The 15,734-nt window shown below is 36.5% G+C and overlaps 1 protein-coding gene across 1 annotated transcript; it reads right to left on the bottom strand.

The window, feature by feature from the left end:
• Positions 1-9,885: 9,885 nt before the first annotated feature.
• Positions 9,886-10,248, bottom strand: LOC106672414 (dynein light chain 1, cytoplasmic-like). The gene has a single exon (XM_014403821.2). It carries the CDS (start codon positions 10,246-10,248, stop codon positions 9,886-9,888), a length of 363 nt encoding a protein of 120 aa, XP_014259307.1.
• Between the last annotated feature and the right edge of the window lie 5,486 nt (positions 10,249-15,734).

Genomic DNA, 15,734 nt, shown 5'->3' with positions numbered 1-15,734 from the left:
TAAACTAGACAGTCTACAATTTCCACAATATAATGGATTTATACAAAATAAAAGGAAAAATGGGTTAACTCTAGGTTTATTATTTATTATTTATTTTTTTAGTGTTCACTGTATAGACATCATTGTTTTAAACTTTTCATCTTTTATGAATATTTAGTCGATAATTATATGATTACAGTTGCTACCACCGGAACAATTTCTGTTGTTTTTTTTTTCTGCACGTTACACGCTCCATGTCTAACTGTGAGTAATGCACAAGCCCGCTGACAATTTTCTTCTGTGGCAAGTACCTAGCGGCATTATTGCAATTGTAAACTATTTTTCAAAATTATTCACGGATAGAATAGGTTAACGTTTCACACTCTGTTATGCTGCGCGACGGTGTTGCATGTATTCACTTCCTATCCGATTTGCGAAGGGTTTCGGAAAACCTGTACGTTCACAGGCTTCACAAACAATCTATCATCTATTCAAAACAAGAAACGTGTATCATGAAACAATTTCTGTTTTACTACCACTAGTTTTTATATGGTTTACTTTTTTGGAAACATATAGTTAAAAACGATCAGATCAAATAGTTCAATTAAAAACGATGCCAGCTCGTCTCTTTTTCTTCAAGAATTTTTGAAGCATGTTAAACTTGTAAGTCTTGTTTTTGTATTTGCCGTCCGTTGAAGAAGACGTACTTTAAGCACTGCATATGTATTGCAAACACATAAAGACAGTTTTCAGAAGTGCACCTGAATAAAGGATGAGACGTTAAGAAGTCCCCCGTCCTAAAGAAACAAACTGAAAATTAATACGCGGTCGTGGGTAAATATTGACCTCAGAAATAACAGGGGGAGGCGCAGTAACCGAAATCCAAGACAGAGTTAATATTTGCTTATAAAAACACTTTGAAAGGAGGAGAAAGCCGACTTCGCCGTTCTCGACCCTTCGGCTAACCTTTTGTTTGTACCCGAGTTGTTGATGTTGAACGACTCCACTACGTCGGATAACATAGAGTCGAAACTTATTCCATTACCTCGTCCCGCCCTGCCCTTTCTATCCACCGGATCGTATTTCTCGGTGGGCCCGGATAGAAAGAGACACACAGAGCTAGTTTAATTGCGTGCCAAGTTTGGTTGGGGACGATTAAAAACAACCCTTGAAATGGGTCGGTTCTGGATGGGATAAGACCGCCGACCGTGAAATCAAACTTAGCATCCTAATGTGAACCGCATCCCCTTAATTCCGTCCGAAGTTGTAAATGATTATATTGGGAAATCCTGGACTTAATCTAGCACTAAGAGCTCGGGGGAAAACCGTTCATAAGTACCGCAATCTGCGGTCGAATAAAAGACACATGTCTTTTCGTATCACAATACTGGAAAAAAATATTACCTACTGCGTAGGTATAAAATCATTTTTCCATTTCACAAGTCTAAAATCAATACGCTAAAGTTTTACATTTAAAAGCATAAATGTCAAAAATAATTGTGCAATTTAAAAAAATCTTGTTTTTTTCATAGAGTTTGTGGTTAAAATTTATAATCTTATCAGACTGTTCAGCTGGGAAATTTAAAGGGGTGTTTGTTGTGGCAGTAAATCAAATTTTAAGTTCTTCCCCACGATGTTGTTAAAATCTGATCATGTTTCTGTCAACAGTTCATCCCGAGCAATTTCACAACATATTGAGATATATCGATTTTATAACTTGCACTCGTTTCGCATTACGATAAAAATCAATCTTTCGAATAAACTGATATTGATAATATTATTTTACAAATTATTTTGGCCTTTAAGCGGTTTAAAGTATAAAGTTTATTTAGTGGAAAAATATTTTCTCACTGAAATCAATGGTGTATTTAACGTACTTTCTCACCCCCCCCTTTTGTTCATTCTCTCTCTCTCTCTCTCTCTCTCTCCCTCTCTCTTTTGCTCTCTTTCTCTCTATAATCAGTACTTGCCAAGGCCAGTATAACAAACAACAAAAACCGCAGTTGTATTCAAAATATAACACATGGAAATATAACGTTGTTTTAAAGTTTATTTAACTTTGCAAACTTATGGAAATAACGAAGAATTTTATTATAAATCAACCTCACATAGAAGTAAAAAAAAAATTAAAGCAACTAATAAACTAAATTTTGCTATTTTAGCTTAAAATCCCATTGCTCTATTGATTTTTATATAGTTATGTTGAGATAGTGCATAATTAGTTTATTTTTCTTAGGACAATTTCTTGTTTTTATAAGAAGTAAAGAATCCTTTTGAATTTTTAAATTGAAATTCTACATTTTGACTATAGAGGTTTTCTGTACTTTTTATTAAATCAATTAGATTTCGTGGTCCGATTGGTCAGATAACTCTTTTCAATTAATTACTCTTTATGTAAGGTATTGGTTGAGATAAAAAAGTCAGTGTCACGAGCGGGATTCGAACCCACGATCTTCGGCTAAATACGCCGCTGCTCTACCACTTGAGCTATCGTGACTTCGATCCACTCGGACACCAACTCCCATCTCAACCCACATTTCGAATTTTTCCCTCCTTTTTGCCATTTTTCAAATGTCACTAAAGTTCTCCGTGGCCATTTCATTTGTCGCCGAGACTCAAATAGATTACACGACATTTGAAAAATGGCAAAAGGAGGGAAAATTCAAAAGGTGGGGTTGAGATGGGAAGTTAGTGTGCGAGTGGATCGAGGTCACGATGGATCAAGTGGTAGAACAACAGCGTATTTAGCCAAAGGACGTGGGTTTGAATCCGCCCGTGACACTGACTTTTTTATCTCGACCAATACCCCTTACATAAATTAATATTTAGAGATCGTGAGGTGCGGTCTGATGTGACGTAGGTTTTAGAAAAGCATTTTCTTTATCATGTCAACGTTTCGACCTTTATTAAGATCATCTTCACGGCTCAAAGTGTTTGTGTGCTATGTAGATGTGCCATTCTTGTGGGTCGTGTTGTTTTGGCACTCTTACCACGACACAAAGAATGACACATCTATACGGAAAACAAACACTTTGAGACCTGAAGATGATCTCAATAAAGATCGAAATGTTGGCACAACAAAAAAAATGTTTTTCTAAAACCTACGTCACACCAGACCGCATCTCACGATCTCCAAATAATCATGTCTAACGGTCACTAAACACTACACACCTTACATCAAGGTTAATTAATTGAAATAAAAATAATATTAAATCGAAATGATCGTAGTTCCAAAGAAACGAGATCATCATCACCCGATTACGAAAAGGTCATGGTAGGTCGACAAAAGTTCAGTTTATAAAGGCCAAAGTACGTGAATGTTTCGGATTGAACAGATATGTCGCCGAATAGTCTTTCTTGAGAAGTGCAATTCCTTGCCTCCATATAGAGAGCGAGAAGGAATGTCTCTTGACAGAAGAGTCACGATTTGAGCAGGGCAGCGAGTATATGGGGCCCTTGTTTGTATATAGCATGTCTGTTTTCTTATAATATAGAGCTGATAGTTTTGGATCCATAGAGTTTATTAAGATTGAATGTACATGGAGTATCAATAAATTTATTTATCTATCCATACGTCTATCCGTTGCTGTCTTCTCTCTTTGACATTACCTGTATGTTTGTATTTTATTTAATCTTACTTTGTTTCTGGCTGTAAAGTTATATGATTAGAATTGTATATCACAAAATCTAACTGAGAATTATAATTTGTCAAATTTCTTTAAAATGTGAAGACTGACGATCTTGCGAAACTATCGTTTGAAGAAAATGTCGGGAGGTTTTTTAGTTTTCTTAATTATATCTTATCTTTCTCTCTCTTTCTCTCTCTCTCTCTCTCTCTCTCTCACTCCCTCTTTATTTCGCTCTCTTTCTCTATATCTATTTATCAGTGCTATTTTCTGAGAACTCAGACATACTGAACTGAAGGGAAACGGTGAGAAGTGCGGGATGTTGCTCCTCCGGACCTAACCACCGAGATGCATTTTCTCAGACTCTAAATAATGTAATAATAACAAGAAATCGTCATCACCCGATTACGAAAGGTCCATGGTAGTCCGACAAAAGTTCAATTTATATAGGCCAAGTGCAGAATGAAAAAAAAATCAATTGGGTAAAATTTTTACCTGTCAGTGTATATACGTAAGTAGTAGTAAATTACTAGTAAAGTAGTAATCACATATAATATTCCTACCCCATGTCCCGCACCTAAAACCATTAGGTTCCGTCAACTTAATACACTTTCATTCCTGGATTTGAGGCCAGATCTGGAGGTGGCCGAGTGGGCCAACGTTCACCATAATCCATGGTATCCATCCTCGTCCATCTATTCCATGGTCGGCTTCCTGACCTCCAATCTCCTCAATATCCTTAACAAACATGCCCCCCTAAATACCCATACTATCCGTCGTCCTCCTGCTCCCTGGTTAAACGACGAAATTAGAGCCCTAATTAAAAAACGGGAAGCGGCAAGAAGGTGCTTTCGTCGAACCAAACTTCCTTAAGACCACTCTTCCTTCCGAACACTTCGCCATAAAACCCAATCCTATATCCGTCGGGCCAAAGTCCTTCATTTCCAAGAGGCACTCTCCACCACTCCTAATCCTAGAGCAAAATGGAAGGTCCTTCGGAACATTGGCATATGTCGCCCACCCAACTCACAATCTCCTTATCCTGTCTCCCCTGAAGAACTAAACACCCACTTTGTCTCGCCCAACTCTTCTTCATCAATGCCTGTCCCCATACACGCTCCCTCTGGACCCTCATTCAATTCGTCTAACTTCTATTTCTCCTATCTAACCCCAACCGAAGTCCTCGAGGCAATAACGAAATTCCACTGGCCATTGGAGTTGATGGCATCCCTATCCATTTTCTTAAACTCTGCCTCCCAATATTACTACCTGTTCTACTTCACATCTATAACTACTCACTCCAAAACTCTGTTTTTCCGACAGCCTGGCAAAAGCCCATCTCCACCCTGTCAATAAAACCCCAACCCATCCTCCCCTACAGACTACCGTCCCATTTCCATCCTCTCAAACCTGTCCAAGCCCCAAGAAAGATTAGTCCAAACACAAGTCTCCAGGCACCTTGAACAGTCCCATCTTTTCAACCCCCTTCAATCTGGCTTCAGCCAAGGTTATTCCACCCAATCAGCACTAATAAAAATTACCAGTGTCCTCCACTTAGCAATGGACCAATGGAAAGTTACTATACTTGTCCTTCTTGATTTTTTCGATTCTGTCCCTCACTCTTCTCTCCTCTCTAAACTCGAATCATTTTCCTTCTCCGCCAGCACCATCCGTTGGTTCCACTCCTACCTTACCAATCGCCACCAAGCTGTTTCCCTTCCCAATGGCCTTACCTCCTCCTTCCTCCCTCTAAAATCTGGGGTGCCCCAAGGCTCTAGCATCTCTCCTATCCTTTTTTTCCATTTATATTAATGACCTCCCCGACTCCATCCAGTCCTGTAACTATCACCTATATGCCGATGACTCCCAAATATCCAATCGTTCCACCCTTCCGATCTTCACTCGGCCATTCTCAAGATCCAAAAAGACCTAAACTCCATCAACGAATGGGACCATAAAAATTCCCTAGTCCTCAATCCGTCCAAATCCCCCGCCATAATTATCAGGTCCAAGCAACTCCTCAATTCCCTCCCCAGCATCCCACCTCTCATGCTAAATAACCATCCCATCCCCTTCTGCTCCTCGGTTAAAAACCAAGGAGTAGTCTTTGACCAAAACCTTTCCTGGCATTCTCACATTTTCCACATTTCCCGCCATTGCATTGCCTCATTCAGCCTGTTTCGTCGGTCCTGGCTTCTCTTACCTTTCTCCACCCGCAAACTCATTGTATCTTCCCTTATACTTCCCTTCTTCGATTATAGCTGTGTAGCATACAGTGGTCTCTCGGAGGGGTGAGAACGCGCGATTGAAGGGTGTTATGAATTGTTGCGTAAGATTTGGGGATCCCGGGTGTCGGGGTTGTATTCCTTACTTTCCTGGCTATTCCCCTCCTTCCGGTAGTATTTCTTAGCTTACTTTCTTTTCCAGTCCATCCACACTCGTCGTCCTCCTTACATCATCCAATCCCTCCAATTCAACTCCTCAAATCTCACTCGTAAGACCCGCTCATCCCCAATCGACCTTATCCTTCCGCAACATACAACCCATACCTTCGAAAGATCCTTTCTGATCCGAGCCCGTAAACTCTGGAACTCCCTTCCCCTTTCTATTCGTCACGCTGTCTCCTTTTCCTCCTAGAGATCCCACCTGTATAATGACCTCCTCTCCTTTCAAGCAGAGACCTCACGTTAACATTTGTTATTTTTGTTTAATATTCTTGTAATTTTCTCTTTTGGCCTGCCTTACTGGTATACATTGTGCCAAGATTTCTGTATTTTTTTACTTTTAATTTCATAGAAGGAACTTGCTTTATTTATTTCATGTAAATTATTCTTAGAGGACACCAGTCCCAGAATAAAATTATTTATCTTCTTCTTCTTAAAGTATGTAAATATTGCATACGTTTGTAGTCTTCCCCATGTAGGAAAAAATAACGAGAGTTCAATAATAACAGTCATATAGTTATAAAATTGTCTAACTGATTATATTGTAAAATGAATAACTAACAACTAACACTCTAGCAAAAATGCAGTCTTGTAGTTGAATATTTTTTAAGAAATGTTTATTGGTATTTATGAACAGAGCTACATTTTGAAACAACTGTTTTTATTTTATTGTTTTGTATCTGTCAAAAGACATAAATATAGTAGATAAACCAAGCGTTATATGTACAATTTAAAATAGTCGGCTTTCTTAACATAGTCTCTGTCTGGTTTAGTCTCAGACTGGTTTATGCGGTAGGATATATAGTGTTTTCAAAAATAAAAGCAGGCTGGGGTGTTTTTCTACTTAACCTACTTGAGGTTTTGTGTATAATACTATAAATTCTCCTTTATTTTTCAAGGGGAACGGAAGGAAGGTCACGCGTAGGGGCTTATGCTCGACGCCGCAATGCAATAACGTTCCGGAGGGTGGAACAATTTGAAAACGTTCCAGGCTTGTATGTAAAAGATTGAGTGCGGAGGGGGTGCCCAAGACGGATCTGGGCAACCCGGTTGTTTATAGGGCTCCGCCTCTCCAGACGGCGAACACAACATAATTGAAAAACAATCGGCCGGTCTTTGAATGGGTAAAACAGTTCAATTTATTTCCTTTATATTCGGAAGACACGCGGTTAGTCTTCTTTGGCCATTTGGCATTGACGAATGGAGCGGCTTTTTCCAATCTCGACCTTATATGGAACGAGGAGGGAAAACATAAATCTGTAGCTCTTTCATAGCAATATTTTTTACCCGTTTCCGATGACTTTCATCGCTTTTAAAAGTATTTAAGTAAGAGAAACACGGTTTTATTGATTTATTAGAAATAAATAACTTCGAATTTTTTTACTATATAAAATCACATGTTTTTTCTCATAATATTCTCAAAAACACTTTGAAAAAATATTGTTAAATTTTAAACTAACGATATCTATTTATATAGCCGTTGGACATTTTGTTTGAAAGAAGACAAAAGGTAGCAAACAACCGATTTATATTGCATGCACGTTCCTTCTTCATTGTTATATAAAGAGAATAGCAAATATATAAAATATAATTAATGTAATCTTATTTAGGATTTTTATATAGTTCAACAATAACTCACAGGCAGGTACGTGGTGAACAAATGGCAGAAAGATCAAGTACACATAAAAAAGGACACATTCTAACAAAAATAAAGATGTATAATTCAATGAGTATGTAGATCTATAGTGTATAAGAGGGGCGGTAGATTGAAGGATAAATAAGAAATAAAATAACGTTGTGAAAATTTAAGAGAGAGAGAGAGAGAGTGAGAGAGAGAAATTAAATGAGTGAGAAATTGGTTTAAAGAAAGAAAAGAAAGCGATAGAGGTGAATGTGCGATAGAGAGAAAGAATGAATGAATGAATCTTGCAAATTTCGGTCACGCACATCCTCTCTTAAAATTGAGGGAGAAGAGGAGAAAGAGAGCGAGAGAGAGAGAGAGAGAGAGAGAAATTAAATGAGTGAGAAATTGGTTTAAAGAAAGAAAAGAAAGCGATAGAGGTGAATGTGCGATAGAGAGAATGAATGAATGAATCTTGCAAATTTCGGTCACGCACATCCTCTCTTAAAATTGAGGGAGAAGAGGAGAAAGAGAGCGAGAGAGAGAGAGAGAAAGAGAGAGAGAGAGAAGGGAGAGAAAATAAAACAGAAAGAGATAGAGAGAGAGTGAAAGAGAGAGAGAGGGAAGAGAGAGAAAGGAAAACAGAAAGAGGAGAGAGAGAGAGAGAGAGAGAGAGAGAGAGAGAGAGAGAGTGAATAACACTATGTCTGAAGAAAGTAAGATACATAGTAAAGAGAACGAATGAATAGGTTTTTACGTTAAAAAATTTATAGAAAGAATGGGTAGAAGTGAATAAAAGAAAAAGAAAGATAAAGAAAAAATAAATAAAATGAAAAAGAATCTGGAAAAAGGTATAAAGCAGGAAATATATATTGACATATGGAAGATGAGCTAGTAGTAGAGAGTAGATAGGTCAGATCGAAATGACAAGGGAGACAAAAAAGTGTATGGGAGTAGAAATGTGAGGCTAATAATAAAGAAGAGTGAAAGAGAAGGATCAAAATGATATACAAATAATGAGGACCATAACAACAAGAAATGATAGTAAAAGTAATAGAGAGAGAAAAGAAAGAAAGGAAGAAAGAGAGAGAGTGAAAAGGGAGAGAAAGGAAAACAGAAAATGAGAGAGAGATAGAGATATAGAGAGAAAGAGACAGAGATAGATAGATAGAGAGAGAGAGAGAGAGAGAAAGAGAGAGAGAGTGAGAGAGAGAGAGAGAGAGAGAGAGAGAGAGAGAGTAACACTACGTCTAAAAAAGTAATATTCGTAGAAAAGAGAACGAATGAATAGGTTTTACGTAAAAAATTTCTATAGAAAGAATGGGTAGAAATGAATTAAAGAAAACGAAAGAGAGAAAAAAGATAAATAATATGAAAAAGAATGTGGAAAAGACATAAAGCAAGAAATATATATTGATATATGGAAGATGAGCTAGAAAGAGAGAGTAGGACAGAAGAGCAGATAGGACGGAGCGAAATGACAAGGGAGAGAAAAAAGGAGTATGAGAGTAGAAATGTGAGGCATAGCAAAGAAGAGTGAAAGAGAAAGGTCAAAATGGTATAGAAATAATGAGAGGTCAATAACAACAAGAAATGATTCTAAAAGTAATAGATAGAGAAAAAAGAAAGAAGGAAGAGAGAGAGAGAGAGAGAGAGAGAGAGAGAGAGAGAGAGAGAGAGAGACAGAGAGAGAGAGAGAGAGCAGTAAAATTTAAAGGTGTGTTTTTAACGATTGATAAAGAAAAAGACTGATATAACCGCTAAGAAGAATAACTGTTTCATACCGTTCAAACCAAAAATGTTCAAATGTGCCTCCTACCAAAAATCTAACCATAACAATGAAAAAACCTTTTAACTATAGTACATAAAAAATGGACAAATTTAGAAGCTCCTGGTTGATGTTGGTACAGTCATAATTGTTAAAATAATGAAGAAAGTTTGAATAAATTAATACTGTATGACAACTAGAATGTAGTGTTGCTGTATGGTCTAAAAAGTAAGACAAACTGAGATTAATGGACTAAACTTAAAATTGTCATTTGTTGTTTTTTGCAGATTCTCTTAATTCTTATTAGGAATAGGTTAGGTGAATGTTACGTAGGTTTATTTTCAGAGTTTCAAAAAGAGAGACTATGTTTTATTGTTTGGAGGGCAGCTGGTAAAGCTAACTTTAAATATTAATAAATGTGATAGATAGATTTATTCAATTGTTAATTTAAAGAGCGCCCGAGCGGTAGACGATGAATCCAAGGTGTCCCAAATAGAAGTAAATGTACTTTCCGGTCTCGTAGTTGCAGCTGACGTTCATGTCCCTTCCGACTATCACCTGCCACAGTCCGCCCCTGAACTTCTGGTCCAGTTGTTCCTTGATGTAAACAGCTATGTCGACCTCGTTGTAGTACTTTGCCATTGCCTTGTGCGAGATGGCGAGCACCTCCTTCTTCATCTTGTCCGGCATGTCCGTGTATTTCACAACCGGCTGCCTCTTGATGTAATGCTTCGTCTCAAAAGGGGGCAGGTCCGGCGGTTGTTCCTTAGCGTCCACGGCACTCCACCGGAACTCAGTACCCGTCGTCATCTCTGAATGGTCAACTCACTCAAATTCAAAATGATTAGAACTTGCAAACGATCCTGTAAGAAAATAAAGAAATTCCCTACTCTAAAATGTCAACTAAACAACACAAATGTTTACATTTGTTAAATCGTATGATTTAAAAAACAAATCATCTCCAACGTGGGAGAATTAAATACATAAAAAATCTCTTTTTATATATACGCAACCAATTTGTTATACTGGACCAGTCAATCCAATCACAATTCATTTAAAAACACGACATACCAATTGTCCGGAAAAAAATTTATTAAGCCGTGTCGTATAAAATTTATTTTATTTATCGCTAATGTATAAACGGTCGAAATATTGTTGTAAGATAATCAATAGAGGATTGACTAAGAGTTAATTAAAAATATTAAAGTAGTCCAGTTTTTAAATAAAATCCAACCCAATCACTTACCAATTTTGTTTAAATCTAAAATTAGATACAATTTCCTTTACAAACGGTTCCACGTTTCCAATGTTATGTATTAAGTCCAATGCCAATTTCTATTTTCTGGATCACATCTATAACAATAAATCATATTTTAAAAATATATTTATGTGGTTTGAATAGATTTTGAAAAAAAAAAACAAGGATGTAACATGGTCAGCCACAATGGAGGCGTCTGGAGATCTGTCACGGACTTTGGAAAGCTATGATTATTTAATAATTTTAAATTAGTCGCTCCTGGTACGATGATTGAAAAAGAATTCAGTTTCGATGAAGAAGAATGCGGCTTATGTCATTACGAAATGAATATTTCAAAGCCTCGTGACGAAAAAAAAAATGGTCAGGGTTGCTGAATGGTTAGGCGTATCTCCGGCCTATATACTACGTGGCACCTAGCAATGGGCTTTGTTTTTTGTAGAAAAATAAACACTCTTTCCTCCTTGAAAGATTAAAAATTCAGGTTTTTCATTTTCTCAGGTATACATCACATACAGTGAAAGCTAACCCGGCCGGGTGCTTTCTATGCCTGTTATACGTCCAATGATAAGACCAGCTTCGCACTTTTTTTTCCGGAAAAGTATGTATTTTAACATCCTAACTTTCTGTTAACATGTTTGACATCCTGGTTATTGTAATATATAAACTATAGCAGTTTTTATAACATAGAAAATGTTTTATGGTCTCGTATGTCTTTTATCATATAGAAACAACTATGTATTTATGAGCTCAGATGTGTAAATTTATTTAGTTATTTATAAACGTGAGCCTGACGGACGAGTGGTATAGCTGTCTTGGATCGGGTCAATGGGCTGTCCAATCCAAGATAGCGAGTGGAAATGACTGCCATTTGCTATGTGCCATTAGACACCCGCTCAGCGCCACAAAACAACCCCTAGATTGAAACGCGGGGAATTACGACAGGTTTTATTTCCGGAGAGGAAAGGCACAAGCGAAACGGGTCCTCCATTTCGACATCTATTGTGGACGATTCCTAATGGAAACAAAACTTGTCGTCGTTTTCAAATAATTTTATGTATAACACGATAAATGAAGTACAAGCATACCTTGGTAGAAAGCAGAAATAATGTCACATAAGAAATATTTATTGAGACACGATGTTGTGGAAATTAATATCTTATCTAGCTATCCATCTACATCATTTCTTATGAAAGAAGTTATGAAATATTATGATCGAGAAATACATTACTAGTACTACTACCCTGCATCATTGTAAACAAACTTTTTTTTTTCTATTTATAATTTCGATTTCAAAGTGGACAAACTTCATATTTTGGCGCGAGAGCATTGTACATTCCTTGCTTGTATAATCGATTTTTTAAATGTTAGGTGACAATAACATTAGAGTGCGACAAGCATCATTGTTAGAAAGTTAATTACACTCCTAAGACAATATTCACTTTCCTCATTAGGGAGGAAAACACGAGGCGCTTTAGGCTTCTTAAAAGGTTGTCGGGAAAGATTCGGGATGAAAATTGATAGACTATAGGTTTATAGGTATATAGGTTGTTGGTATTTAATTCAGATTCAACTGTTGTTTTGAGTTTTGAGGACAAATAAGATTTAAATGTTTCTGTGGAAAGTGAGGTTGGTACGAAATAAAGATTGGGCGATGGTTCGAATGGTTTTGGACTGGAACGACTGGATTTTTTGGAGTTTGATCCCCACAGTTCAATTCCGTACGTCCAAATTAAATGTAGTAATATATGTATGATGTGATGTACCCGTTAAATGTATTTTAATACTTATTTATTATTAGAGTTAAGTTGCATATACACTGACAGGCAAAACATTACACTCAACAGATTTTTTTTTTCAATTTCTCGATAAAAGAAAATTCTGACCTTAATTTCTCTCATTTTTTTATCAATAAATATTTGTTTATGCTATGATTTTAAATTGGAATATCAATTAGACGTAACCACACTTAATTCTTATTCCAAAACAAGGATAGAGGATTTTTTAATGTTTAATTTTTACGAAATTTAAAATGTTTATTCAGTCACATTTGAATTCTGAAGCAATAAATTGTTTAGTTTTCATCTTTGTTTGTTAAATTTCAATTTTATAAACTAAAAATTCCACTTAGTCCTGAGTATGGCGTGGCACTTATTTATGATGGAGGCTGCATCACGTATGCGGCTATTACCATCGGAGTTCCCTACGAAACTGTGCGAGACGCCGTTAGACGTTTTTGGGAATCTGGGTCCTACCATAGAATGCCGTGTTCTGGACGGCCTAGGGTAACATAAGAAAATGATGACGGTTTTTTGACTTTGAGAATTTTGCGAAACTGGCACCTTACTTCAAGAGATTCTTCAGCTCCAGAAAATTCTCGAGGTGTCCAAATTTCTGATCGCACGGCTCGAGGAAGATGAAATCAGTATGGACTGCTGGCTTTTCACTCCGAAATAAGACCAAAATTGACGAGAACACAGAGAGTTGCACGGATCGCATTTGCTTGAGAACACAATCATTGTTCTTTGGACGATTGGTATGCTCTACAATTTACAGATGGGCGTGCAAGAGTGTGGAGAAGGTGAAGTGAAAGTATCGAAGCCTATAATTTTTCCCACAGCCTTTTTGATGTAGCTTAGTGATGGTTCGGGCGGACAGTCGCACAGAGTTGATTGTTGTTCGTGGAGGGTCTTTGACGGCCACTCGCTATGTGGATGAAATTTTGGAACATCACGCGTTGCCATCCTCGAAGACATTGCCGTCAATCCTATTCTTACGCAAGTTGATGTCTGTCCACACGTCCCTCGCATAGTACAAACGTGCCGTCAACAACATAACAACGGGGTCTTTGCCTGGCCAGCCCGTTCTCCCAACGAACCCAAATGGTCATTTATGGGGTAACCTCAAAAAGCGAAGAAGAGCAAAGCCATCGCTTCCTGATACACCCCCCAACTTGAAAGGGCTCTTCGTGAAGAATGGGCTAACCACCAGCAAAGAGACATTTCCAAACTGGTAGAAAGTATGCCGAGCCGTCTTCTAGATGCTATTAACGCAAGAGCAGAAAATTCGCGACATTGAAATGTTAATTAAACAAAATTAAAACAAATTATATTTGTCCGTCTGTTTTTTACTTTTTTTATTTTTTATTTTAGCATTTTTCGTTTTTTTTTAAACTTTTTTATTCAAAGACTCAATTATTAAACGTTAAAAAGTCTGATGATTTGATTAATTCATAAAAATATATACAAATCAAGTTATATTACAAGAGGGCGGAACTTTTTGCCCGTCAGTTTATATGCACATAGTTAAAATAGTAGTGGAGACAGAGGTTTTTTGTTTTTTAACATGTGAAAACGTTTTAAAATTCTGACTACGTACCTATGATACAATAATAGGAGAGCAATAGTGATGTAGCGTATGGAAGGTGAGATGATTCGGCGAAGGGTGAACCTTTATTTCTTGAATCATTCTTCTAAATACGAAACATGATTCTGAAGGCAATTACCAAGCCTCCTCTGAATATTTGACGAATAGTACATCGGGATTGATATATATATGAAATATAAAGTAATTAAACAATGGGACCATCCATTGTAGCACGTACTTTACTCATTGAAAATTACCTATCAGACCGACATGATGTTATAGAATGGGGTAATAAGGGAATGGAATGATGTCGTTTCCAGAGCAGCCCGAGTCCCATGCTCGATCGAAGGCATGCCTCACGAATAGGAAAGCTCCCAAGCAGCAGTTTTTTTTTCGCTCAAGGAATGATGCAATGAGTGGTAAAGCGATGTCGCCTGAACCGGAATTGATTGAAAAGAATGACATTGAAGACTTCAAAATGTGATTTGCGTCTTTCCAAAAAAATTTCTTTAAGGTTTTTGCCAGTGATGACAGCAAACCGATTAGGCGATATGACGTAGATTGTAATACAATTAAATAAAAATATATGCACAAAATAATACAATGAGTACTTTATCATAAACAACTTGGTAAAGAAAATCATTTTAAAAATGTATTTTTTTTCCAGTGATATTATAATCATATACAAACGTTTATTTACACATATATTTCGAGGTAAATCACCCTTTGGAAACAGTCCAATGTCCAGAAAAAATTGAAAATGTACAATTGCAACGATTTATGATCCAAATATACCGATTTTTTTATAGTTAAATACACTAGGCATTGTTGTTTGTTTCAAACTGTACGTATTTTTATCGATACGTATATAATATGGGAGGTTTATGGGCGGTCAAACAGCTGAGGTCTCTTATTTCTTTTTCCAGACTTTCAGTTGTTTATTTTAAATGGCAACCATATTTATCGTTATATTAATGGCAACATATTTATTTTAATGAAAATCAAATTAAGCAACATCACAAATTAATGAATAACTGTGGCGTTAAACAGCTGTAGACCTTCATGAATGTTAGAGAGAGAGGGACACCCTCGAGTTGGGCTACGTAAAGACAAAGTCCGTCGTCCGGGGGAGATCTTCTCGAAATAAAACCATGTTTTTAAGTTAAAAATGAATAATTAATTTTGTACTAAAATTTATTGTTTCTTATAGAAAAACAATTTCTCACTCGACCGGTTGGCTCTGAAAAGGATGAAATTGAATTGATTTGTATTTTTAATTTACAGAATGCCAAATAATTAGTAACTTTACATAAAGGTAAGCAAAAGTAATTAATGTTGAGTTTACGCTTTAAGTCAACTATTAATCTTTATACCTACTTCTTATGGAAAATAACAGATAAATACAAGTATCTAGATTTGTCTTTGACTGTATTTCATATATTTGTATCACATTATAAATAACAACGATTATCTCAACGTATATTTTAAACCAATGAAAGTGATTGTGAATTTATAAAATTTGACCTAATAGTGTAAAGATTTTTTAGTGCAGTAAAGTAAAATAGTAAGTTGCCAGTCTAGAAAGCATTTCTATAAACACTCACAAAAGAAGGTTTAAATTTTTCGACTGTCATTTGTGTTCATTTGGTGACACTTTCTAGTTTAAGTAATTAAA

This window comes from Cimex lectularius, unplaced genomic scaffold, assembly GCF_000648675.2.
Source record: "Cimex lectularius strain Harlan isolate CLEC.00 unplaced genomic scaffold, Clec_2.1 scaffold167, whole genome shotgun sequence".
In the NCBI taxonomy this organism is placed as follows: Eukaryota; Metazoa; Arthropoda; class Insecta; order Hemiptera; family Cimicidae; genus Cimex; species Cimex lectularius.
The sequence above is the reverse complement of the archived record's forward strand: the minus strand, read 5'-3'. Positions and strand labels throughout refer to the sequence as shown.